A 24,139-nucleotide genomic window follows, 5' to 3' on the forward strand; every position below is an offset into this window, starting at 1 on the left:
GACTATGCGAGATTTTGTAGTACCTGTCTTAGATGACTTACAATCGGGAGTTGTTAGTCCAACAATCTAAGCTGGAAATTTTGAACTCAGGCCAATAATGTTTCAAATGTTGAATTCTAATGGGCACTATGCTGGACTACCACATGAAGATGCATGAGAACATCTTAAATTATTTTTACTAATTTATGCTTCATTTAGTCAACAAGGCATTCCTGATGACGCTTTGAAAATACAGTTATTTCCTTATTCCTTGCAGGGAAGAGCTCGTACTTAGTTCCTTGGGCTACCTGTTGAATCAATTACTTCTTGGAATGCCTAGGAACACAGTTTTTTTTGCAATTTAACCCGCCGACAATGAATGCTTGTCTCCGAAATAATATTACAGCTTATCATCAGTTGGATGATGAGAATCTTCACACCACATAGGAACGATATAAATCTTTACTTTGACGTTGTCCCATACATGACATTCAATAGGAAACACAAATTGAGATTTTCTATAATGGGCTGAATTCACACACAAGGAATCTTATCGATGCATCAACCCATGGTCCTTTGTTGGATTGTGCTTATAATGATGCTATTGGAATTCTTGAGAGAATTGCTCAGAATGATTATCAATATCATATCTCTAGAGTTGCACAAGCAAAAGCTACTCCGGGAGTTATTGAATTGGACGCAATATCTGCACTTAGTGCTCAAGTTTTTTCTCTTGCAAATATGATAAAAGTATGCAAGGGACTAGTGTCGTTCCAGCTATACAACTCGCTCAACAAGTTGATGTTCCTACATTATGTTGTGAGATTTACAGTGACAACCACAGCTATGAAGATTGTCCACCACATGCAGAGAATGCCTTTTATGTCAGTAACATCTACAAAAATTCTTATGGCACCTCTTATAATAATTCTGCATGCAATCAACAGTCTTGAGGAACTAAGAATACTGGACAAAATGTTGCAACATTTCGATATGGAAATATATCTACTCAAGGCAATTGTAATTCAAGACAAGGGAATTACAATCAACAACAACAGACTACAATCAGCACAACAGATGCATCCACAACAAAGCCAGATGCATCCACACCAGAATCAGATACAGCCACAACACTCTTAAATGTCGAATCAGCATGTTCCAAAACATCAATGACAACAGTACACGAAAGCTTCTCCTTCTAACCCATTATCAGCTCTTGAAGCTTTAATGCTGGAGCATATGACTATCATAGAAGCTATTGTGCAAGGGAATTTATCATCTATTCAGGTGTTGGAGGCACAATTAGGGGAACTTGCTTCAAATATGAATACTCGATCGTCGGGCACACTACTTAGTGATACGAAAAATCTCAGACCGAGGAGGAAAGAACACTGCATGGTTATCACTCTCAAGAGTGGTAACAAATTAGCGAGCCAATTACAGGCTCTACTATAGCACCGCAAGATACTAGTGAAGTGATCCCTAGTGAGAAGGTTGAATCTGAAGAGCTTGCCGATGTACCAGACAAAAAAGTTCCACAAATTGTTACTCATATGCCTAATGTCTGACCCTCGAAACTGTTGGCAGAATCAGATGTATCTCCACCTTTACCTTTTCCACAAAGATTTAGAGAGAATGAGCAGGATCAGTAGTACAAATAGTTCCTGAACACACTAAAGCAATTTTAGGTTAATATTCCTTTAGTAGACACTCTTGTGCAAATTCTGAATTATAGGAAATTTATGAATGAGCTCTTTCCCAAAAAGATGAAGCTCAGTGATATAGAAACTATTGCACTCACAGAAGGCTGTAGTGCTATTTTGAAAAATAAGTTGCCACCCACAATGAAAGATCCTGAGAGCTTTACTATCCCATGTTCAATTGACAACCATTATTTGGGCAAGGCTTTATTCAACTTGGGAGCTAACATCAACTTAATGCTACTATCTACTTTCATAAAGTTGGGAATTGGTCACATGAAACCTACTGCAGTGACATTGCAACTAGTTGATCAGTCCTTAGCTCAACCTGAAGGGAAAATTAAAGATATCTTAGTTCATGTGGATAAATTCATTTTTCTGACTAATTTTATCATACTTGACTGTGAGGCAGACAAGGAGGTACCCATAATCTTCGGACGACCATTTTTAGCCACTAGATGAACTCTTATTGATGTTCACAAAGGTGAACTGACCATGCAACTTAATGATAAGCACGTTACCATCAGTATTTTCGAATCTATTTAATGTAGGATAAAGAAGAATGTCATACTGTCGATGTGCTAGATGATCTAATTAAGGAAGAATTCAATTACCGAAGCACAATACTTTCTGAGGAGTTTGCAATGACATCTAATGATGAATTCTTAGATAATTGTGAGAGCATGATTGAAGCTAATAATATTGAACTCAGGAATGGATGGCAGATTGAATCTTTAGACTTAGCCAACAGAACAGCTCCAATTTTCAAGCCATCTATTGATAAAGCTCTTGCTCTGGAATTGAAACCACTATCTATTCATTTTAAATACGTCTTTCTTGGTGCTAACAATACTCTCCTAGTTATTGTCTCCACAACACTAGATGTAACTCAAGAAGAGAAATTGGTCCATATTCTTAAGCAACATAAACAAGCTATTTCTTCGAGTATTGTTGATATTCGAGGCATTAGTCCATCTTTTTGTGTGCACAAGATCAAGTTGGAATATGAAGGCAAGCAATCAATTAAGCAACAAAGAAGATTAAACGAGAAGATGAAGGAAGTTGTTAAGAAAGAAATTATAAATTGGCTTGATGCTGGAACTATTTACCCTATTTTTCATAGCAATTGGGTGAGTCCAGTGTAATGCATTCCTAAAAAGAGTGGCATCACTATGGTTAGCAACGATAGAGATGAATTAATTCCAACACGCATTCCTACTAGATGGTGAGTCTGTATGGATTATCGCAAACTTAATGCTACCACAAGGAAGGACCACTTCCCACTTCCTTTCATTGATTAAATGTTGGACAAGCTTGCTGGAAGAGCCTATTACTGCTTCTTAGACGGCTATTTTGGGTACAATCAAATTGCTATTGCACCAAAGGATCAAGAGAAAACAACTTTCACCTGTCCCTTTAGTACTTTTGCTTTTCTTCGTATGCCTTTTGGTCTTTGCAACGCACCAGCCACATTTCAAAGGTGCACGATGGCAATATTCTGAAATATGATTGAAGATTCTTTAGAGGTTTTTATGGATGATTTCTCAGTCTATGTGAATGATTTTGATAATTGCGATGACAATTTGGATAAAGTATTGTAGCTATGTGAAGACATACATCTTGTTCAAAATTGGGGAAAATGCCATTTCATGGCAACTGAAGGTGTTGTGTTAGGCCATCGCATCTCTAGTTTAGGTGTAATATCCCAAAATTAGGCCTAGTTGGAATAATGGTTTCGGGACCACAAATCTGACATTAAAATATTTTTTTATGATTATTATGAGGTCTAGGATATGAAAGTAAGCATGTGTTAAAGTTTCATGAAGAAATTTTAAGTATAAGGTGTCCAATTGGAAATTAGGGACCAAATTGAATAAATTGCAAAACTTGGGTTCTAGAAGAAATTAATATGAAATTGCTATGGATTATTAATTAGGAGGCCTTAAATAGAAATTTACCTAATTTCTAAGTTTTTAGACAAAAATGGGTATGCATGGAAAATTTTGAAAGGTTATTATTAAGGAAAGACATTTTGGTCATTTCGTAATAAATGAAATAAAAAGGGAAAAAGATAGCTAAAATCAGCCATCATCTTTCTTGTGGTTGTTAAAATTCTCTATAGCCATAGCTAGGGTTTTGGTTCAACATTTCAAGCTTGATAGCAAGTATTCTCTAGCCCCGTTTTTATGTTCTTTATGTTTTTGAGATCCTCGTAACATGTTTTCTCTATTTCTACCCATATTTTGAGCTAGGGTTCATGTTAAAAAATTTACCAATGCATGAGATGCTTGTGTTTTGATGATTTATGGAGGAATATGAGAGTTTAAAGGATAGTAAACAACTTTTACTAAGTAGTTTTTCATGGAAATCACTTAAGGGACCATTTTGTAAAAGTTGTGCAAATGGGTAGAAAAATGTGAAATGAAAGAAAATGTGGGATACTATAAGCAAGAAAAATATTCAGTGCTTGGGTAACTTAGAAATTTCATGAATTTCAGTATACGAGCCTTAGGACTAAATTGTAAAAAGTGTGAAAGGTTAGGGGCAAATTGGTCATTTTGCCCGAGGGTCAGTCTTAAGCCGAAAATGAACAATATGAGGTATTAATAATTTATTTTTACTGATATAGACACCGAGGAACCAATTCTGGAAGTCGGCCGTGGAAAACAAAAGGTTTCAGAATATCCGAAATACGAACCCGAAGCAATTACTAGGTAAGTTCGTGTAACTCGAAGTAAACTCTTAATATACACAAAATGTATATATTTGAATGTATGACAATTTAGACATTCATTGCATGATAATCCATGAAATGTCGTAGTATAGATTAAAAGAGAATTGAAGTTTCTCGATTGAAATAAAAGGATATCTGATGGATTTCTGGAAATGAATTGACGGTAAAAAGGATCTAGCCCGAACAGGTGTTCCTTTAGTGATCGAGCCTCCCGAAAAATAAGTGTGCTGAAATGGATTTAGCCTAGACGGGCAATCCTATTAGGGTCTGAATTTAGCCTGGACTAGTAATTCTAATCTGAGCTCATTAAAGTACATGTCATTGTAAGGGATTTAGCCTAGACTGGTAATCCCGACATTACTCTATTAGTTTACATTTCAGGGGATTTAGGTTAGACTGGTAATCTCGCCGTAAAAGCAAGGTTCACGGGAGTGCATATTTAAAATGACCACTCACACGATTTGACGGTAAATGAGTTATCCATTGAGATTCTGAGAAGTTCAATGGGATGAAATTGAGGAACGAAAATAAAAATGCTTGGAAATGATGAGCTCATCTAAGATTAATGCTTAAATGTATTGACATGAGACTAACATTATAACACCCCTAACCCGTATCCGTCGCCAGATTGAGATTACAAGGTATTACTTGAACAAAATATCTTTTAGTTTTAAAAAATATATATATACATGCACACACTTGGACTAACTTTTAAACCAAACAATTTATTAATATCACATAGTCGATTGAAACTTAGACACATTCTAGTATAATATTAAAACATATAAATTTTATAAGTCAATATCTAAAATTATATTACACAAAAAGTACACACCGAATATACCTCATATAATAACATGCATTTATATTTATTAGTGCATAACATTTTATATCACAAAACACATCGTTATTTAATATATAACCGAAATACATTATCATAAACCATTTCCTCATATACATAAGATTTATATAAGTAAATATTGAATCGTAGATTTACCATACCCACTCCACATAGATTTATCTTATATCCGAATCTATAGTATATGATTATGTAACTTTCAAACAATCTCACATTACAATTTATACTTCATAAGGGTATGTCCTTAACTACTAACATATATATATTCGAAAACATGAATCACCCATACCAAGCCGTGAACATGTTAAAACAAACATATACATGTTCGGATATAACTAAACTACTTTCAATGCCATATCACATATAACACATTAACCAATACAACAATCGAAATTCAAATAATCCATTCAATATGCAAAACAAAAATCGAATCAACCCACTTCACATATTCAAAATCATTAAACAAATTTGACACTCATAATAAATATCAAATACACCACTCCCCCATAACACATTGCCAATTAACCACAAAGAACTTAATCATAATCCAACAAAATCGAATTTAAGCATGAAAGTTAAGCCATTTTCTCATGGCCTTTATGTACAATACTATCAAAACAACAAAATCTACCAAAATGCTATCCTATACATGCCATAATGTTAACTTAGAATTAACTAAGAAGGGATACCAAAACATTGCAGGTAGGTGTGATGACTTCGAGGATGGTCCCGAGCATGAAACGGATCAAAAAGAAATCTAAATAAGAGACAAGCAAACAGACCAAATGAGTTTTCAACCCAGTAAGTCGTAAGCCATGTAATGCAAACAATTAACTGAATATGTCGATCTAGAAACTAGAAAGTTCCTTAGATTATCGAAATTATCAATTCAACTACTAGTCAAGTCATACTATTAACTCAAAGTATCATATAATCGGATACCTTAATTCCTTCCTAGAATATTTAACAATGATGAAATAGATGCATTCATGTACCTATGTTTCAATTTTCATGTCTCCAATTTTTTATTCGGACAATAGTTTTTGCCCTTCATTTAGTTCCTGCATTTATTTTATCAACAACCAATTTCGCACACGTAGTGCTCAAGCAAGGAAATTCGCACCCATAGTGCCATGTTAACCCACACACATAGTGCCTTAGTAATTCACATACATATTGACATTCAAATCCGCACACATAGTGCCATATAAATCTGCACAGATAGTGCCATACAAATTCGCACACATAGTGCCTTAGTAATTCACATACATATTGACATTCAAATCCGCACACATAGTGCCATATAAACCCGCACATATAGTGCCATACAAATTCGCACACATAGTGCCTTAGTAATTCACATACATATTGACATTCAAATCTGCACACATAGTGCCATACAAATTCGCACACATAGTACCATTCAAATTAGCACACATAGTGCCAAAGTCATTTCATTTTAACAAAGTGATTTATTTAATTAACTAAGTATAATCGGTCACATGCCTTTCAATCAAAAGAATACATGAACGAGAGAAATTTCTTCACGATATGCATACACCAATTATGTATAGAATAACCAAGCTTAGTTGCTTATAGACTTACTTTGTGTTGGATGAAATAGTTCCAATTGGCTACTCGATATTCTTTGCTTTGCCCTTGCTTGATTCCCCTCCTTTGGGTTCTTGAGCTAAAATAAATAAATTAACTAATTTAATCACCTTGCTAGTTATTTATATCCCATAATATTAATGATTTTTTATCACAAGAACCACACGGTAAAATGTGATCTTTCTACCTTATGTGTTTAAGCTATTCGGCTATTGACCACCTAGGATCACGTTACTATTATTAATCCAATCATTACTTCAAATAAACACACATATATATAAACACATATATATTTTTGTACATACGGCAACCACCCTTGCTCATTTCTCACATATATAATTTAATGATTTCCACTACATCTTACAACCATCATTGTTCAAGACATTAGAACTTTAACAAATGTTTATCTAATGCCTCAAGGCCGAATACATTATCACTATCAAAATAGAAATTACTCACCATTTTTCATTTAACACATAGTTTCATCTCATGAACACTTTGACCAAATTTTTCTAAACTAGCATAAGTTTCACATCTATTCATAACATCATCTAATTTCACATATATCCATTTATCTAGCTCATTTTTCACCTTTCTACTATTTCTATCTAAAACATCAAAAACACCATCCTCCTAGCATTCATCCAATTTAACCGTATGCTCATTTTGTCACCTAATTAAGTAAAATATCAACATATGTGTTATAATAAAACATGGACTACTAACTATATTTTTATTTAATTTAATGGAATTAACATGAAACCCTACCTTAATCAACCCTTAGGATGGCTGAATGTCCTTAAGAGTTTCCCTCCTATTTCATTTAAGTTACGGCTTGCAAGAGGAAGAAGATGAATACTCTCTCTCTCCTTTCTTCTTTTATTCATCTTTTCCTATTAATTCATTTTTTATTTAGATTATTTTAACCATTTGCCAACATAAAATTATAATAAATTTAACTTAGTGGGAGAAACATCATTACTTGGCCGGCCATTAATGAATTTTGGGCATTTTGACATGCAAACCCAAGCTTTCCCACTTTGCAATTATTTGATCCTTACAATTTACCTATCATATTTTCTAAGTTTCTCAACTAAGTCTTTCAAGTAAAATTCACATTCATAAGACTAAATTAAAACATCAAATTTTCACACATGCACTATCACACATAGAAGATATGCAAATATATTTTAAATAAATTTTATGACTCAGTTTTGGGGTCCCGAGACCACATTCCGACTGGGGTCAAATTAGGGCTGTCACAAACATGATGATTGACTGTATATGATAAGGAAATTATACTATGCAAATAGGCATTATGGTTGTATGCTAAACAGCCAGTAAGTTTACCTTCTTGTTATCTGGACTTACTAAACATGTAAATGCTTACCCCCTCTCTTTTTCCTTGTCTTACAGAGCTCGCAGACTCGTGAAGGTTGGAAGACAGTTGGAGTATCGATCACACTATCAACTTGTCTTGTCTTGGTATATAGAAACTTTTATTTTGTTATAATGGCATGTATAGGATTTTTGGTCATTTTTTATATGTGTCATTTGGCTATCCAATGTAAGGGCTTAAATGATATGCTTATTCATTTTATATATGGCCATGAGATATGGCTCATGTTGATGTAGGTTGTAAACCTACTAATTGTGCATGTTTATGCTTGAATGTTTCATGAGATGGTTAATGTGATATACCATGAATGGATATGTATAATGTGGCCAAATCACTTGAAGATGGCTTAGGTCATAATTGGCATGATGTATAAAATGAGCTAAGTATATAATATGATTTGTAAAACGGTAACCCTAAAATAAATAGGGTAATACCAATATAGGTTAAGAAGATTCTTGAAGCAACATGCATGACCTTGGCTAAAAAGGTTTTAAGGGTACATTTATACCATGATAGACGTCCAAGGAACATATCAGTGTGTATGGATGTTTGAGGGTGACCAAAAGCTTGGAATATAGCCTACAAAAAGGTCCATATGGGTAGACACACAGTCATGTGCCTAGGCCATGTGTGACACACGGTTAGTCCATATGGGCGTGTTGTATGGCCGTGTGTCCGCTGCACTTAAAGTTTTAGGTCAGTATGCATGGTAGTAAACACACAGGCAGAGACATGGCCATGTGTCTCAACTGTGTGGAGGACACGGCCTAGCACATGGGCGTATGCCTTAGCCGTGTGCCCTTAAATGAATGATGACATCATAAACAGAATGTCTAGGTTTTTGTACACGGGTTGTGACACAGGCGTGTCGTGGCTGTGTTGGGGACACGGGCGTGTGCTCGATCATGTGAAAACCCCTGTAGGTTCAAAATGAAAAATAATTCAACACAGGTATGAGACACGAGTGTGTCTCAATGCACACTGGCGTGTACATTGCCTCCACACGGGCATGTGCATTGCCTCCACACGGGTGTGTGAGGCTTAAACCTAGAATTTCTCTAAAGTTTCATTCTTATCTTGTCGGTGCAAAGGTTACCGTATTTACTGATTACTTGGCATTGAGATATCTTTTTGTGAAGAAGGATGCAAAACCAAGACTGGTACATTGGATCTTAATGTTGCAAGAATTTAACATCGAGATAAAAGGCCACAAGGGTTCAGAGAGTCAAGTTGTAGACCATCTATCTCGATTGGAAGTTGGCAATGAAGATGGAAACATACTTTAAATTGTCGACAAATTCCCAGATGAGAAGTTATTTGCGGTAGATACAAGCCATTGGTATGTAGATTTTGTTAATTATCTAGTGTGTAGAAAACTCCCATTGGGTGTCACAAGCCATTAAAAAGAAAGGTTTCTTCGTGAAGTAGTGAAGTATCATTGCAACAAGCCGTATTTATTCAAGGTATGCAATGACAACATTATTTGGCGTTGTGTTCTGAAAGTGTAACGCCCTAAATTTTGGCCTAGAAGGAATGGGCCTTAAGTGTGGGAACGCATAAAAGTTTAGGGGTGCAAGAAATATAACATGTGTAGCTTTAATGGCTAAGTATTTGGGCATATTTGGGAGTGCTTGAGAAGCCTGGGTTCAAGTCTGGGTGTTTGCACAATTTTAATTTTTGGGCTCTTAAGTGAACCTGGATGTTAGCTTATAGGATTTATAATAATTAGTGTTTGTTTTATGACACAAAGAGAGAAGGGATCTAGTGGCAAGGTGGCACTACATGTGTGGCAAAGAGTTTGAGGTTCGAGGCATGGCGTGCGCAATTGTATGTTTATTTTGCTGCTTGAGCTGGGGAGGTGTTAGAACTAGACTGGAACTCTATGGTTGAATTGGTTATAAGAATTTGAATTGAATTTGAATGGGGAGTTGGAGTAAATCAAGGAGAAAATTCGATGGAGGGATTGGTGGAGCTTTTGAAGGATTTTGAAATGGGAGAAGTTAGAGTAGTTTTCCATTTTGTTTCCGGAGCATTTCTTTTGGAGTTTTGTCATTCTTGTTACTGTGTGTTTTGTGTTTTGACCATTCGGGTCTTTCCCCTTCTCTAGTTAGTAATCTTAAAATTTCCATTTGTCACTTTGCCAAAACCCAAGTCATAAGGTAACGATTTCCTTTCCTCCTTGTTCTCAATATTGCTTCTCTCGTTAATTTATTCTTTCCTAGCCAAATTGTCTTTCTTTTCGTGCACTTCTTCTTATTTTCTTCCTTTACCTAAACTGGTTTCTTCCCATTGGTTTTCATTATTCTCTTCTCCCTATTTCCTATTCTTCTTAATGTGAGCTGAATTCAACCTCCTTTCTCTGCCTTCATTCTTTTTTTTCCCTTTTCTATCGATCAAACATTTCGACCTACAAGCTTTTTGATGAATCGGTATTACTGAAGATTGAAGGGCACAGAATGTTCTCGAAGCATCGAAGCCCGGTCTTCCAATATTTGGTTAAGGTAATTTCGATACCTTGTTGGTTTCGGTATAGATCGATTACTCTTAGTTCCTTAAGTATTATCTTTATGGGTTTTAGGCTATTTCTTAACGGGTTCTATCTATTAATCTTTTATGCGTGCAGTTAAGTATCAGGGTATGTGTGATCAGCTTTAACCAATCTAGGTGTAGTTAGCCACACTCCTTCCGGTCAAGGCTTTAGGTGTGAGCAGTTCCCTCGACTTCACGAAGAGGTGTGTGACCGTATGCCTTGTTTTGATAATTGGCTGAAAAGCCGAAAATGTGTGTGTTGTTTACTCTGCTATGACTGTAGATCGGTAAAATACCGAAAAGCCAGAAATATGGCATATAATGCCACACGAGTGTACGATCGTGCGTGTAGTGAACCGAGCTCACGGAACGTGGGCGTACGAAGATGAAGGCCACCATGAGCGAATTCGTGGGCTTAAGCCGTAGTAGGCCACTTGGGCCACGAAATAGGCCCGTGGGCTCGCTTGTGTCAAATTAGTTACTAGGTGGAATATGGTTGGGCTTGTCATCTCGTGTACATGGCATAGGCCATTCTGGGCCACGTTGGGTCAGACTGGGCCGTGTGGGCCGAATGGGCTTATGGGCCTACAAGGATAAAATGTATGTTATGTGGTAAGTTTTGGACTGGGTTATGTCGTTCGTACAACTGTGAATAGTTCTAGGTTAAATGGGTCGTATGGGCCCAATTGGCCTGTGGGCCCGTGTAGGTAAATTTCGCTGTTAAGCGGGAAGTAGATAGACTGGTCATGTCGCGCACATGACTTAGGTTGTTTTAGTCCTCGATGGGCCAAAATGGGCCATTTGGGCCCAATAAGCTCGTGGCCCCACACAAATAAAATTTGCAGTAATTGACTATTAATGAACCGTGCTATGGCACACACATAGCCGTATCTAAAATTGGGCTAAATGGGCCACACGAGCGTGTGGGCCCACTTGGGTCGAGTAATAGGCCTTAGGCCCACTTGCACCGTTATGTCTGTTTAGGTTATTTAGGTCGCTCAAGGTGACAACGGACCCTCGTTTGGGTCATTAAGACCCCCCGATTTGTAAAATTACTGAAATACCCCCGGCTTGTAAAATTATTGAAATACCCTCGATATGTAAAATTACCGAAATACCCCCAATTTGTAAGGTTATTAAAATAGCCCCGGGTTATAAAATTATCGAAATACCCTCGATTTGTAAAATTACTAAAATACCCCTATAGGGTAGGATTATCGAAATACCCTTATAGGGTAAAATGACCATTTTGCCCTAAAGAGTAAAATGATTATTTTGCCCTTGTAGGTAAATGACGGACTTGGGCTATAATTGATTTGACTGTGAATGTATGACTGCGTTTTAATTGATTTGGCTGTGGTTGTATGACTGATATGCTTTTAATATATTTTTAAATGGCTGTTACTGAGTATGGCCATTCTGCATACATGTGTGATGATTAAGCATGACATACATGTCATATTGCATGGGGTTGAGACATTGATATGGAGGAAGTTCTGTTCTAATAGGGTCACACGGGTCGCACGAGACAACTATGGACCCAATATTGATCTGTTAAGCTCGTACGGGTCGCACAAGATGACTATGGACTAACGGACGACTTAAAGCTGCGTAATCTGATTATGGCTCTGTGCCAACCTAAAAATGGCTTTGTGCCAAATGTATTTACCCATAGCAATGTGCCTAACATAATTATTGATGACTCTGTGTCGATCATATTTACCCAAGGCTGTGTGTCGATTATATTACCGTTGCTGATGGCTATGTGCCAAACATAATACAGTTACCGATGGCTTTGTGCTAATTATAATACCGCTACTGAAGGCTTAGAGCCGCATATATACTAGCAGCTTTGCTGCGATTTCGATTAGTGTCGCAACCGGTGCTAACATTGGTGTGCTGGTTGGGTGGGTCCATTTTATCCCCACGTAAGTGTAGGGTTGGTACGGGTGGTGTGTTGGCTAGATCGAGGTGGGATACATCATCATACTTTGCATATCTGTTTAGGAGATCTGTCACTGTATTGGGCTTAGGCCCACTTGTTCTGTTATTGGTTTGGGCTAGGCCCAATTGATTCTATTATGGGTTGTGACCCAAATGATATAGTAGTGGGCTTTGGCCCACGTATGCTCTGAACTGGACTGTACTGTTACTGTTAAAATGGCTTTGGCCTAGACTGTTCCAGTTTTTATTTCTGTATACTAACTGCTACTCTAGTAAGGGGATTACACACTGAGTTTTCATAAGCTCACCCGTTTATTAACTATGCAGGTGATCCCCAGCATTAGGAGGATCGGTGCTATGAGGGACTCGGAGATGGCCACATGACTGCCTTTGGACTTTATTTATGTTTTAGATTCCGTTTTGGGTTTTCAAATTTTGTAATAAAGCCTCTTAAAGTTTCTGGATTTTAACTTTGGGTTTTATTTACTTTGATTTATAACTATTTTTAAACAACATTACGTTTCTGCAACATTCTCGGAACGATTTCACAACTTAGTTTTTAACATCATGTTTTCATAAATCATTTACTTTTAAAATTAGCTTATGTAACTTAAAAGAAATTTTGAGAATAGAATTAATAACATTTCAATGTTCCACTTTATAAAATAAACTAATGTAAATGGGATTTTACTCAAGTTTTCAAATAAGAAGGGTTTTCAATGAAAACATGGTTTTCAAAAAACACTTTAATGTGACACGTCAGACTCGAGCCTAACTTTTAGGTTTGGTTTGGGGTTTACATTTAGTGGTATCAAAGACAGGTTGTAAAACTCGACTGTGGATTGCGAAATTGAATTGTCGAAAGAATTGTTTCAAAGAATTTGAAAAGATTTGGTGTATTCAAAATATTTTTCTGAATGTTTTCCTAAAAGTGTGGCACACCGAGTCTCCGGCACCGAATCTGTAAGTTTCTAAAACTATTGTTTATTTCATTAAAAAGTAGTAGATAGAAATACTATGATTTCTTAGATATTAGACAGTATTGCTGCACGTAAAGCTAGAGTTTGTATTTTTCTATATATGTTCTAGAAATGGTATGCATGTGTTATTTATCCGCTCCGATAGATAGATGGTTTGGTGCGTGCTTGTATTGTTAGTATCAGTGTGTGCTTGTATTGCTAGGTTGTGCGACTATTCTAATAGTTGGAAATTTCGAGGACGAAATTTCTTTAAGGGGGTAAAGTGTAACACCCCAAATTTGGGGAACGGATAAAAGTTTAGGCGTGCGAGAAATATCACAAATTATGTGTAGCTTTAGTTGCTAAGTATTTGGGCATATTTGAGAGTGCTTGAGAAGCCTAGGTTCAAGTTTGGGTGTTTGCAAAATTTTAATTTTTGGGCTCTTAAGTGTACCTGGATGTTAGCTTGTAGGACTTATAATAATTAGTGTTTATTTTATGACACAAAGAGAGAAGGGATCTAGTGGCAAGGTGGCACTACATGTGTGGCAAGGGGTCTAAGGTTTGAGGCATGGCATGCGCAATTGTATGTTTATTTTACTGATTGAGCTGGAGAGGTGTTGGAACTAGACTGGAACTCTGTGGTTGAATTGGTCATAAGAATTTGAATTGAATTTGAATGGAGAGTTGGAGTAAATCAGGGAGAAAATTCGGTGGAAGGATTGGTGGAGCTTTTGAAAGATTTTGAAATGGGAGAAGTTAGAGTAGTTTTCCATTTCATTTCCAGAGCATTTCTTTTGGGGTTTTGTCATTCTTGTTATTGTGTATTTTGCATTTTGACCATCCAGGTCTTTCTCCTTCTCTGGTTAGTAATCTTTAAATTTCCATTGGTCACTTTGCCGAAACCCAAGTCATAAGGTGCCAATTTCCTTTCCTCTTTGTTCTCAATATTGCTTCTCTCGTTGCTTTATTCTTGCCTAGCCGAATTGTCTTTCTTTTCGTGCACTTCTTCTTCTTTTCTTCCTTTACCTAAACTGATTTCTTCCTATTGGTTTTCTTTATTCTCTTCTCCTTGTTTCCTATTCTTCTTAATGTGAGCCGAATTCAACCTCTCTTTCTCTACCTTCATTCTTTTTTTCCCTTTTCTATCGATCAAACGTTCCTACTTACAAGCGTTCTGAAGAATCGGTATTACTGAGGAGTGAAGGGCACAGAACGTTCCCGAAGCATCGAAACTCGGTCTTCCAATATTAGGTTAAGGTAATTTCGATACCTTGTTGGTTTGGGTATAGGTCGATTACTCTTAGTTTGTTGAGTATTATCTTTATGGGTTTTAGGCTATTTCTTAACAAGTTCTATCTATTAATCTCTTATGTGTGCAATTAAGTGTCAGGGTACATGTGATCAACTTCAAGAAATCTAGGTGTAGTTAGCCACACTTCTTCTGGTCAAGGCTTTAGGTGTAAGCAGTTCCCTCGACTTTACAAAGAGGTGTGTAACCATATGCTTGTTTTGATAATCGACTGAAAAGCCAAAAATGTGTGTGTTGTTTACTCTGCTATGACTGTAGATCGGTAAAATGCCGAAAAGCTGTAAATATGGCGTATGATGCCACACGAGCATGCGATCGCACGTGTGATGAACCAAGCTCACGGAACGTAGGTGTACAACGAGGAAGGCCACTATGAGCTAATACGTGGGCTTAGGCACTTGGGCCACAAAATGGGCGAATAGGCCCAATGGGCTCATGGGCCCGCTTGTTTCAAATCAGTTACAAGGTGGAATATGGTTGGGCTTGTCCTGTCCCGTACATGGAATAGGCCATTTTGGGCCACGTTGGGCCAAACTGGGCTGTGTGGGCCAAATTGGCTTGTGGGCCCACACGGATAAAATGTATGTTGTGGTAAGTTTTGGACTAGGCTACGTCATTCGTACAGCTGTGAATAGTTCTTGGTTAAATGGGCCGTATGGCGTGGGCCTTCGTGGGTAAATTTTGGAGTAAGCGGGAAGTAGATAGACTTGTCATGTCGCGCACATGACTTAAGTTTTTTTGGGCCTCGATGGGCCAAAATGGGTCGTGTGGGCCTACTGGGATCGTGGGCCGACACAGATAAAATTTGCGATAAGTGACTATTAATGAATCGGGCTATGGTTCACACATAGTGGTATCTAAAATTGGACTAAATTGGCCACACAAGTGTGTGGCCCACTTGAGTCGAGTAATGGGCCTTAGGCCCACTTACACCGTTATGTTTGTTTAAGTTACTTAGGTCTCTCGAGGCGATAATGGACCTCAATTGGGTCGTTAAGACCCATGATCTGTAAAATTACTTAAATACCTTCGGCTTGTAAAATTACAGAAATCCCCCAATTTGTAAAATTACCAAAATACCCTTGATTTGTAAAATTATTGAAATACCCTTAGGTTGTAAAATTACTGAAATACCCTCGATTTATGAAATTACCGAATACCTCTATAGGGTAGGATTACCAAAATACCCTTGTAGGGTAAAATAACCGTTTTTCCTTAAAGAGTAAAATGATTTTTTTGCTCTTGTGGGTAAATGACTGACTTGGGCTATGAATGACTTGACTGTGAATGTATGGCTGCGTTTTAATTGACTTGACTATGGTTGTATGATTTATATGCTTTTAATATATGTTTAAATGACTGTTACTAAGTATAGCCATTCTGCATACACGTGTGATGATTAAGCATGACATACAAGACATATTACATGGGGTTGGGACATTGGTATGGAGGATGTTCTGTTCTGATAGGGTCGCACGGGTCACACGAGACAACTGTGGACCTAGTATTGATCTGTTAAGCTTACACGAGTCACACAAGATGACTGTGGACTAACAGACGGCTTAAAGCCGCGTAATCTAATTATGGCTCTATGCCAACCTAAATATGGTTTTGTGCCAAACATATTTACCTGTGGCTATGTGCCTAACAGACTTATTGATGACTCTATGTCAATCATATTTACCCAAGGCTGTGTGCCAATTATTTTACCGTCGCTGATGCCTATGTACCAAACATAATACAGTTACCAATGGATTTGTGCTAATTATAACACTGCTACTGAAGGCTTAGAGCTGCATATATACTAGCAGCTTTGCTGCGATTTTGGTTAGTGCCACAACTAGTGCTAACATTGGTGTCCTGGCTGGGTGGGTCGATTTTATCCCCACGTAAGTGTAGGGTTGGTACAGGTAGTGTGTTAGCTGTATCGGGGTGGGATGCATCATCATATTGTTGCATATATGTTTATGAGATTTGTCACTGTATTAGGCTTAGGCCAACTTGTTCTATTATTGGTTTGGGTTAGGCCCAATTGATTCTATTATGGGCTGTGACCCAAATGATATAGTAGTGGCCTTCGGCCCACGTATGTTCTGAACTGGACTGTACTGTTACTGTTAAAAGGGCTTTGGCCCAGACTGTTCCGGTTTCTATTTCTGTATACTAACTGCTACTCTAGTAAGGGGATTACACACTGAGTTTATGAAAACTCACCCTGTTTGTTAACATGCAGGTAATCCCCAGCATTAGGAGGATCGGTGCTGCAAGGGACTCGGAGATGGCCACACGACTGCCTTTGGACTTTATTTATGTTTTAAATTCCATTTTGGGTTTTCAACTTTTGTAATAAGGCCACTTAAAGTTTCTGGATTTTAACTTTGGGTTTTATTTACTTCGATTTATAACTATTTTTAAACAACACTACGTTTCCTTAACCTTCTCGGAATGGTTTCGTAACTTAATTTTTAACATCACGTTTTTGTAAATCAAATACTTTTAAAATTAGCTTCTGCAACTTAAAAGAAATTTTGAGAATAGAATTAAAACTTTTCAATGTACCACTTTATAAAATAAACTAACATAACTGGGATTTTACTTAAGTTTTCAAATAGGAAGGATTTTCAATGAAAACATGGTTTTCAAAAAACACTTTAATATGACACGTCAAACTCAGGCCTAACTTTTAGGCCGGGTTTAGGTGTTATATTTAGTGGTATCAAAGCCAGGTTGCAAAACTCGGCTGTGGATTGGGTTTTAAAATTGAATTGACGAAAGAATTGTTTCAAAGGATTTGAAAAGATTTGGTGCATTCAAAATATTTTTTAAAATGTTTTCCTGAAAATGTGGCACACCGAGTCTCCGGCACGAATCTGTAAGTTTCTAAAACTGTAGTTTATTTCATTGAAAAGTAGTAGATAGAAATACTGCGATTTCTTAGATATTAGACCGTATTGTTGTACGTAAATCTAGATTTTCTATTTTTCTGTGTATGTTCTGGAAATGGTATGCATGTGTTATTTATCCGCTCTGATGGATATATGGTTTGGTGCATGCTTGTATTGCTAGGATCAGAGTGTGCAGCGAGAGCGTAGTGTGGTAGGCTAGGTTGTGTGACTATTCTGATAGTTGGAAATTTCGAGGACGAAATTTCTTTAAGGGGTAGAGTTGTAACGCCTCGAATTTAGGCCTAGAAGGAATGGGCCTTAAGTGTGGGAACGCATAAAAGTTTAGGCATGCGAGAAATATCACAAATTATGTGTAGCTTTAGTGGCTAAGTAATTGGGCATATTTGGGAGTGCTTGAGAAGCCTGGGTTCAAGTCTGGGTGTTTGCAAAATTTTAATTTTTGGGCTCTTAAGTGAACCTGGATGTTAGCTTATAGGACTTATAATAATTAGTGTTTATTTTATGACACAAAGAGAGAAGGGATCTAGTGGCAAGGTGGCGCTACATGTGTGGCAAGAGGTCTAAGGTTCGAGGCATGGCGTGCTCAATGGTATGTTTATTTTGCTGTTTGAGCTGGGGAGGTGTTGGAACTGGACTGGAACTCTGTGGTTGTATTGGTCATAAGAATTTGAATTGAATTTGAATGGGGAGTTGGAGTAAATCAAGGAGAAAATTCAGTGGAGAGATTGGTGGAGCTTTTAAAGGATTTTGAAATGGGAGAAGTTGGAGTAGTTTTCCATTTTGTTTTCAAAACATTTCTTTCGGAGTTTTTTCATTCTTGTTATTGTGTGTTTTGCGTTTTGACCATTCAGGTCTTTCTCCTTCTTTGGTTAGTAATCTTCAAATTTCCTTTGGTCACTTTGCCAAAACCCAAGTCATAAGGTGTCGATTTCCTTTCCTCCTTGTTCTCAATATTGCTTCTCTCGTTACTTTATTCTTGCCTAGTGGAATTGTATTTCTTTTCGTGCACTTCTTCTTCTTTTCTTCCTTTACCTAAACCTATTTCTTCCTATTGGTTTTCTTTATTCTCTTCTCCTTGTTTCCTATTCTTCTTAATGTGAGCCGAATTCAACCTCTCTTTCTCTGCCTTCGTTCTTTTTTTCCCTTTTCTATCGATCAAACATTTCTACCTACAAGAGTTCTGACGAATCGATATTACTGAGGAGTGAAGGGCACAGAATGTTCTCGAAGCATCGAAACTCGATCTTTCAATATTGGGTTAAGGTAATTTTGATACCTTGTTGGTTTGGGTATAGGCCGATTACTCTTAGTTCTTTAAGTATTATCTTTATGGGTTTTAGGCTATTGCTTAACGGTTTCGATCTATTAATCTCTTATGTGTGCAGTTAAGTGTTAGGGTACGTGTGATTGGCTTTAAGAAATCTAGGTGTAGTTAGCCACACTCCTTCCGATCAAGGCTTTAGGTGTGAGCAGTTCCCTTGACTTCACAAAAAGGTGTGTAATCGTATGCCTTGTTCTGGCAATCGGTTGAAAAGCTGAAAATGTGTGTGTTGTTTACTCTGCTATGACTGTAGATTAGCAAAATGCCAAAAAGTCGAAAATATGGCGTATGATGCCACACGAGTATGCGATCGTGCGTGTGGTGAACTGAGCTCATGGAACATGGGCGTACGACAAGGAAGGCCACCATGAGCGAATTCATGAGCTTAGGCAGTAGTGGGCCACTTGGGCCACGAAATGGGTCAAATAGGCCCAATAGGCCCGTGGGCCCGCTTGTGTCAAATCAATTACTAGGTGGAATATGGTTGGGCTTGTCATGTCGCGTACATGGCAGAGGCCGTTCTGGGCCATGTTGGGTCGGATTGGGCCGTGTGGGCCTCATGGGCTTATGGGCCAACACAGATAAAATGTATGTTATGTGGTAACTTTTGGACTGGGCTATGTCATTCGTACAGCCATGAATAGTTCTGGGTTAAATAGGCTGTATGGGCCCAATGGGCCTGTGGGCCTGCATGGGTAAATTTCGCTGTTAAGTGGGAAGTAGATAGACTTGTCATGTCGCGCACATAACTTAGGTTGTTTTGAGCCTCGATGGGCCGAAATGGGTCGTGTAGGCCCAATGGGCTCTTGAGCCCATACGGATAAAATCTACGATAAGTGACTATTAATGAACCGGGCTATGGCGTACACATAGTCGTATCTAAAATTGGGCTAAATGGGCCACATGAGTGTGTGGGCCTGCTTGGGTCGAGTAATGGGCCTTAGGCCCACTTACACCGTTATGTTTTTTTAAGTTACTTAGGTCGCTTGAGGCAACAATGGACCCTCGATTGGGTCATTAAGACCCCCGATTTACTGAAATACCCCTGACTTGTAAAATTACTAAAATACCCCCAATTTGTAAAATTACTGAAATACCCCCAATTTGAAAAAATACTAAAACACCCTCAGGTTATAAAATTAATGAAATACCCTCAATTTGTGAAATTACCAAAATACCTTTATAGTGTAAAATGATCGTTTTGTCTGTTTTGCCCTTATGGGTAAATGACTGACTTAGGCTATGACTGATTTGACTGTGAATGTATAACTGCGTTTTAATTGACTTGATTGTGGTTGTATGACTGATATGCTTTTAATATATGTTTAAATGACTGTTACTGAGTATGGCCATTTTGCATACACGTGTGATGATTGAGCATGACATATATGACATATTGCATGGGGTTGGGACATTGATATGGAGGAAGTTTTGTTCTAATAGGGTCGCACATGTCGTACGAGACGACTGTAGACCCTGTATTGATCTATTAAGCTCGCACGGGTTGCACAAGATGACTATGGACCGATGAACGGCTTAAAGCTGCGTAATCTAATTATGGCTCTGTGCCAACCTAAAAATGGCTCTGTGCCATCTTGACTATGGCTTTGTGGCAAACATATTTACTCGTGGCTATGTGCCTAACATACATACTGATGACTCTGTGTCGATCATATTTACCCAAGGCTGTGTGTTGATTATATTAGCGTCGTTGATGGCTATGTGTCAAACATAATACAATTACCAATGGCTTTATGCCAATTATAATACCGCTACTGAAGGCTTAGAGCCGCATATATACTAGCAGCTTTGCTGCGATTTTGGTTAGTGCCACAACCGGTGCTAACATTGGTGTGCTGACTTGGTGGGTCGATTTTATCCCCGCGTAAGTGTAGGGTTGGCACGGGTGGTGTGTTAACTGGATCGAGGTGGGATACATCCTCATACTGTTGCATATCTGTTTATGAGATTTGTCACTGTATTGGGCTTAAGCCCACTTGTTCTATTATTGGTTTGGGCTAGGCCCAATTGATTCTGTTATGGGTGTGACCCAAATGATATAGTAGTGGGCTTTGGCCCACGTATGCTCTTAACTGGACTATACTTTACTATTAAAAGGGCTTTGGCCCAGACTATTTCGGTTTCTGTTTCTGTATACTAACTGCTACTCTAGTAAGGGGATTACACACTGAGTTTTCATAAACTCACCCCATTTATTAAATATGCAGGTAATCTCCAACATTAGGAGGATTGGTGCTGCGAGGGACTCGGAGATGGCCACACGACTGCCTTTGGACTTTATTTATGTTTTAGATTCCGTTTTAGGTTTTTAACTTTTGTAATAAGGCCTCTTAAAGTTTCTGGATTTTAACTTTGGGTTTTATTTACTTTGATTTATAATTGTTTTTAAACAACACTACGTTTTCGCAACATTCTCGGAATTGTTTCACAACTTAGTTTTTAACATTACATTTTCGTTAATTAGTTACTTTTAAAATTAACTTTCGCAACTTAAAAGAAATTTTGGGAATAGAATTACTAACTTTTCAATGTACCACTTTATAAAGTAAACTAACGTAACTGGGATTTTACTTAAGTTTTCAAATAAGAGGGGTTTTCAATGAAAACATGGTTTTCGAAAAACACTTCAATGTGTCACATCAAATTCGGGCCTATCATGATGCTCCTTATGGAGGTCATTTTGGTGGCTTGCGAAATGCTACTAAGGTTCTCCAATTAGGATTCTACTAGCCTTCATTATTCAAAGATGCCCACCATTTTGTGAATCAATGTGATAGGTGTCAGCGCACTGGTTCTATATCCGACGCAATGAAATGTTGTAGCAGCCAATTTTAGAGGTTGAATTGTTCGATGTTCGGGGTATGGATTTTATGGGACTATTTCCAAGTTCATTTGGAAATCTTTATATATTAGTAGTTGTTGATTACGTCTTGAAGTGGATTGAAGCTATTGCAGTCTCAAAGGATAATGCAAAGACTGTGCTTAAATATTTTCACAATCATATTCTCACCCTATTTGGCACACCAAAGGCATTGATTAGTTATTAGGGTACATACTTTCATTGCAACCAAGTGGCAGCCACACTGAAGAGATATGGAGTTAATCATAGAATGGCTACTACTTATCATTCGCAAACTAATGGACAAGCCGAAGTATCAAATTGACAAATTAAAAACATGCTTAGAAGGTTATGAACCCTTCGAGGAAAGATTGGTCTTTCAGACTGGATGATGCTTTATGGGCATTACAGATAGCATACAAAACTCAATTAGGGATTTCGCCGTATCCATTGGTTTTTGGGAAAGCATGTCACTTTCCAGTTGAATTGGAGCACAAAGCAATATGGGCAATTAAGCAAGTGAACATGGACTATGAAGCTGCTAGAAAGAAAAGGCTATTGGATATCACTGAACTAGAGGAGATTAGGCAAAATGCCTATGACAATGCTGCAATTTACAAGGAAAAGACCAAACAAGGGCATGATAGAATTATTTGCAGCGATAATTTATTGCGGTCAACAAGTTTTATTATTCAAATCGAGACTAAAATTGCACCCGGGTAAATTGCGCTCATGTTGGTCTAGACCTTTCAAAGTTGTCGAAGTATTTCCTCATGGTGCAGTCACAATTAGAGATTTACATGATGGACAACAGTCCAAAGTGAATGGACAGTAGTTGAAACACTATTTTGGGAATATTAATCAAAAGCAGGCAAAGACCATTAAATTGGTCGAAAAATTGTAAGTTTTATTAAATTTATCATTATGTGATTTTATTTTATTTTTTCAAGCTTGTTCTACTTTTTTTTTACAGAATAATTAGGTACCATTGTCAACGCACTTGGGCTTTATTGTCAACACATTTTGTACTATTGTACTATCACGTATAACTCACCACGAATGAATGGCAGATCAAAATTTTCAAATCCCACCGTTTGATCAAAAGTGAACTAGCCGTCTGATTTGTCTGAATGGGCGCAATTCCTATTGGACACATTTATTCCTGCTAGCTTTATATCTCTTCACATTAAAAAATCATGCATTTCCATCTTCTTCTTTCACTCGCTATAAACCTCCTTCACTGTGCCGACTGTAATACATACAAAGTAGCCATTTTTATTCACTTTCTCTTCCCCAAGCTCGTACCGTTACAAATTTAAACCATATTCACTCCACAAAACAAACAAAATACGGCAAGAATGAGAGGATCAGTTAAGAGAGCCACCAAGCCTATTGAAGAACACTTATCCTCTGCAACTGCAATTCATGAATCGGAATCCTCCATGCCAATAGAGAAAAAGGAGCAAGTGATCTTTTTAACGAAAGCGGCCAAGCCAGTTTCAAGACAACATTTTGAAGTGAAACTTTCACCCAGAATAGGGGATTCTCCTTTTGCTATAGCAAGACTTAGGCAAACAAGTATACAAAACCATCTCTAAGCTAAAGTGGGAGACTTTCTGCACTCATCCTGGAAGTTACTCTCCTTCCTTGGTACGTGAGTTTTACACTAACCTTTATGACCATGAGTTATAGTTTAGCTTTGTTCGAGAAGGCTTAATCCCATGGGATGTTAAAAAAATAATAAGTTGTACAACACTAAAGTAGATGTAGATGAACACTCCAAGTTTATTGAGGATAACACAGACTACAAAAGGGACCTGTTGATAAAGGATTTATGTGTCGAAGGAGCATTTTGGACGGGTTCACATCAAAAGAATTATATGATGCACCTCCACTTCCTGACACTACAAAAAAAAATCTGGTTTCATTTTGTCAACTGCAGGCTACTACCCTCTACTCACAGCACCACAGTCAACCTCGATAGAATGTGTCTGATACATTCAATTGTCAAGGGTAGAAAGATTGA

The 24,139-nt window shown here is 37.6% G+C and overlaps 1 protein-coding gene across 1 annotated transcript; it reads left to right on the forward strand.

The window, feature by feature from the left end:
• Window positions 1-1,823: 1,823 nt before the first annotated feature.
• On the forward strand, window positions 1,824-22,836 carry LOC107963040 (uncharacterized). The gene is made up of 3 exons (XM_016899639.1): window positions 1,824-2,099; window positions 2,231-2,563; window positions 22,525-22,836. The coding sequence occupies exons 1-3, from the start codon at window positions 1,824-1,826 to the stop codon at window positions 22,834-22,836; spliced, it is 921 nt and encodes a 306-aa protein (XP_016755128.1).
• The last annotated feature ends 1,303 nt before the right edge of the window (window positions 22,837-24,139 follow it).

Source organism: Gossypium hirsutum, chromosome A06 (genome assembly GCF_007990345.1).
Source record: "Gossypium hirsutum isolate 1008001.06 chromosome A06, Gossypium_hirsutum_v2.1, whole genome shotgun sequence".
Taxonomy (NCBI): Eukaryota; Viridiplantae; Streptophyta; class Magnoliopsida; order Malvales; family Malvaceae; genus Gossypium; species Gossypium hirsutum.

Excerpts from the sequence above, each read along its gene's own strand:
- LOC107963040 (XM_016899639.1), top strand. The coding sequence starts at position 1,824 with ATGAAAGATCCTGAGAGCTTTACTATCCCATGTTCAATTGACAACCAT. Across the intron at positions 2,100-2,230 it reads ACTGTGAGGCAGACAAGGAG|GATAAAGAAGAATGTCATAC; the intron begins GTACCCATAATC and ends TATTTAATGTAG. Across the intron at positions 2,564-22,524 it reads TTGTCTCCACAACACTAGAT|ATAGCATACAAAACTCAATT; the intron begins GTAACTCAAGAA and ends TGGGCATTACAG.